Source organism: Cicer arietinum, chromosome 3 (genome assembly GCF_000331145.2).
Source record: "Cicer arietinum cultivar CDC Frontier isolate Library 1 chromosome 3, Cicar.CDCFrontier_v2.0, whole genome shotgun sequence".
Taxonomy (NCBI): domain Eukaryota; kingdom Viridiplantae; phylum Streptophyta; class Magnoliopsida; order Fabales; family Fabaceae; genus Cicer; species Cicer arietinum.
Genome location: NC_021162.2, coordinates 71,536,609 through 71,539,754, shown reverse-complemented (window position 1 = coordinate 71,539,754; position 3,146 = coordinate 71,536,609). Strand labels below are relative to the sequence as shown.

At 29.9% G+C, this 3,146-nt stretch overlaps 1 protein-coding gene across 1 annotated transcript; it reads right to left on the bottom strand.

Annotated features, from left to right (window-relative positions):
• Positions 1 to 523: 523 nt before the first annotated feature.
• On the bottom strand, positions 524 to 1,180 carry LOC101495759 (uncharacterized). The gene has a single exon (XM_004494078.4). It carries the CDS (start codon positions 1,142 to 1,144, stop codon positions 701 to 703), a length of 444 nt encoding a protein of 147 aa, XP_004494135.1. The 5' UTR covers positions 1,145 to 1,180; the 3' UTR covers positions 524 to 700.
• Positions 1,181 to 3,146: the final 1,966 nt, after the last annotated feature.

Genomic DNA, 3,146 nt, shown 5'->3' with positions numbered 1-3,146 from the left:
TTTTAGTTAGATTAAGATGTACTAGTACTATTTACAATTTATATTCATATTCATTTAAAAACTATAATGATAATGTCTCACTCACATTTTCGTAGACCAAAAAATAGTTTCTTCATAAATTTAAAAGGACTAATGTATACTAGCAGTAGTGCTGAAGACTTGTGTGACATTAATTTCCAGTAGGAAGTGATGTAAGTTTGAGATTTCCAATCTGAGGAACTCACAAAGGCTTTTATGCATACATTTCCAACACCAATAGAAAGGGAATAAGACATAGTAGCACCGGTTAACGTTTAGGAATACCAATGTCAGTTAGCGACACTCAATCGCTTTATTACACGATTTGCCCTATTATCCAGTTCTGTATATAAAGCGAGTAAAGTAACTTTGCATTTTGTGAAATTTTAATATTTGAAATAAGTGTATCAATTTTAATATTTTCTCATATGTTTAACAATGTACTTGAGTGCTTTTCTATTCATTAATGTGAATTTCGATACAGTTTATCAAAGGCCTTTTAGTGAAGAATTTATGAAACTCTGCTTAGAAAGATTTGAAGTTGGCATTTGGTGAAACACTGCTTTCTAACATACAAAGTGAAGTTGCTAAATGATTTTAGAAAGAAATTAAAACGAACTATTACAATTCACTTGTTTGATTATTACAACTTAGAAAGTAAAATAAATCCATACGAAAAGATTCAGAGTGAATTAAGTATCAAACGAGGATCAACATCAACTCTAGAAACACCATCACGTTCCTCAACAGCCTTAGCAACATCAACCTCACCAACAACAAATTCCTTTGTCTCATCTTCCTCTTCCTCATCCACATAATTAGGATCCTTCTCATCAATCGCCGCCGGCGCCGCATTCAATTCGTTATAAGCCACGTCATCAGGACCTTCCCAAGTGAACTTTCCGCCGTGACCGGACTTCGGCGGCGGACGGCTGATTCCTATGTTGTCGACAGGGTGGCGATCCTGACGCTGGACACCTTTATTGATGAGCTTCTTTTCAACGTATTTGATTGTGTCTATGTTGTGTGTGTTGAGCTCTGTTTTTTCTACTCTTTTTTTTCCTTCTTCGTCGTGACTCACCGCTCTTATTGTTACCTTCTCTTGCTTCTCGTCAATTGGCTTCATTTTTGTGTATTGTGTTATAGTGAATAATAATGTTTAAGGTGGCTTTATAGGTAGGAGATTTAATGTTTCGAATATTTAGAGACCAGAATGTACTCGAAGTGGTGGAAGACAGGTCGGTGTTCTCGGATTTGCTAGAACTCTCTGCCACGTGACGCACCTTGGCGCTGTCACGTGTAACTATGATTGATCAGATTAGATATATGCATTCATTGTTATGCATACAATTTGGGTCTTTCATTCTCGAATAACTTAGCATTGTGAGGAATAAAGGATTTTGAATATTATTATTCTTCTGGATACAAGTGGAAAGACGATAACTTATGTAATTTATTAAAGTTTTAAGACATGTTTTGTGTTTCAAAATGGACCTCGACCTAAATCAAGGGGACTAGAATCCATTACCTCGTAAATGTATTATTGGCTCTAACACATGAGAATTCTATGTATTAGTGTCACAGTTGAGCATGCTGGCCTCCATTATTAAATCATCTTCATTTGATCAAAAATCATATTGATATATTTGTGGAAAATGTTAAAGGTCACATACTTCTCAGATAGAAGTAAGATATCCAATTAATTCTTATAAAAATAACTTTCACTCTTAGTCTAGCCACTACAACTTAAAACATGATTTTATTGATGTAGTTTCATATTAGAGGTTTAAATGTATTTTTTTAAATGAACATTTTGTGCTAATTATTTTTAAAATTGATTTTTTGATATTATAAATTAATTTTTGAGATTTTTTTTTATCTTATGTATTTTCTAAAGATGTAACACTCTCGTTAATAGTACGACACTTATATATATTTATGAGTTGAATAATGATTTTTTTATGATTTGTTTTTTCATATCATTATTGTTTAGTGTAATTAATTTTATTTATATATTAAAATATTTAAAATTTTATTTATTTTATATTTAATAGTTTAATATATAAATTAATTAATTACAATAATAATGATATAAAAATTATTTTATTCAAGATACAAAAACTATTTAAATGATGAAAACAAAATTATTCGCAAAATTTATTTAACAGAATCCAGAAAACTGATTTTAAAAATAAGATACTAAATATTTATTTTTGACAAAATAATATAATAAAAAATAAATTTAAATCTAAATTAAAAAATAATATAAAAACTATTACTCACCGGTTATATTGGATTCACTTATAAAACAATAAAATAAAATAAAATTATATTTGATTGAAAAATATAAATTTTGTTTTCGTTAATCATAAAATGTAAAGAAAAAAAATCATAAAATATCTAAACAATAAAATACTAACTTTACCATTTATTCTACTTCAATCTATTATCTTCCACCTATATTCCATTCCTTTAGCTCCTTTAAAACTATCTAAAGATACCCTAAATTGCAAAGCACAAAAATACAAACCAAAGCCATTTTGTATCAAAATCAACATGTACAGCACCATTTTACTAGCCAACACATTCCGCCAATTCCCAATACCGATATAGACAAGATTTTGTGTCCTCATTCTTCATCACGCTATCGTACAATACATAGATATACCCCTAATTTCAACAAACTCACCAACTGCCCCTAGCATAGCACAACGAGACGACGGAGAAGTTAAAGAAAATTAAATTAAATCCATAACATTATCAACCACCACTAGGACAATTTAGCAAAGGAGATGGATAATTTATACATAAAAAAGAGTAACGTGTTTAAATAATAAAAAATCACATATTACTTTCTCACATATAAATTACATTCGAAACGATCCATTACTAAAATCTAGATTAATTCATAATTCTGAAGTGTGTACCATTTCCTGTTGGTCCCACATAACAATTTTCAAAACGGCCTTTAAAAAAGGAGTACTACTAAAAAGTAAAAACAAAGTTAAAGTTAAATGTTGGCAAAGTATAGTGGTATATGAAATCCGCATTCAGCATCAAACACGAACCAATTACTAAATTCAAGTTCCTCAAAATTCCCAACTTACCTCGTTTCTACCAAATTCCCT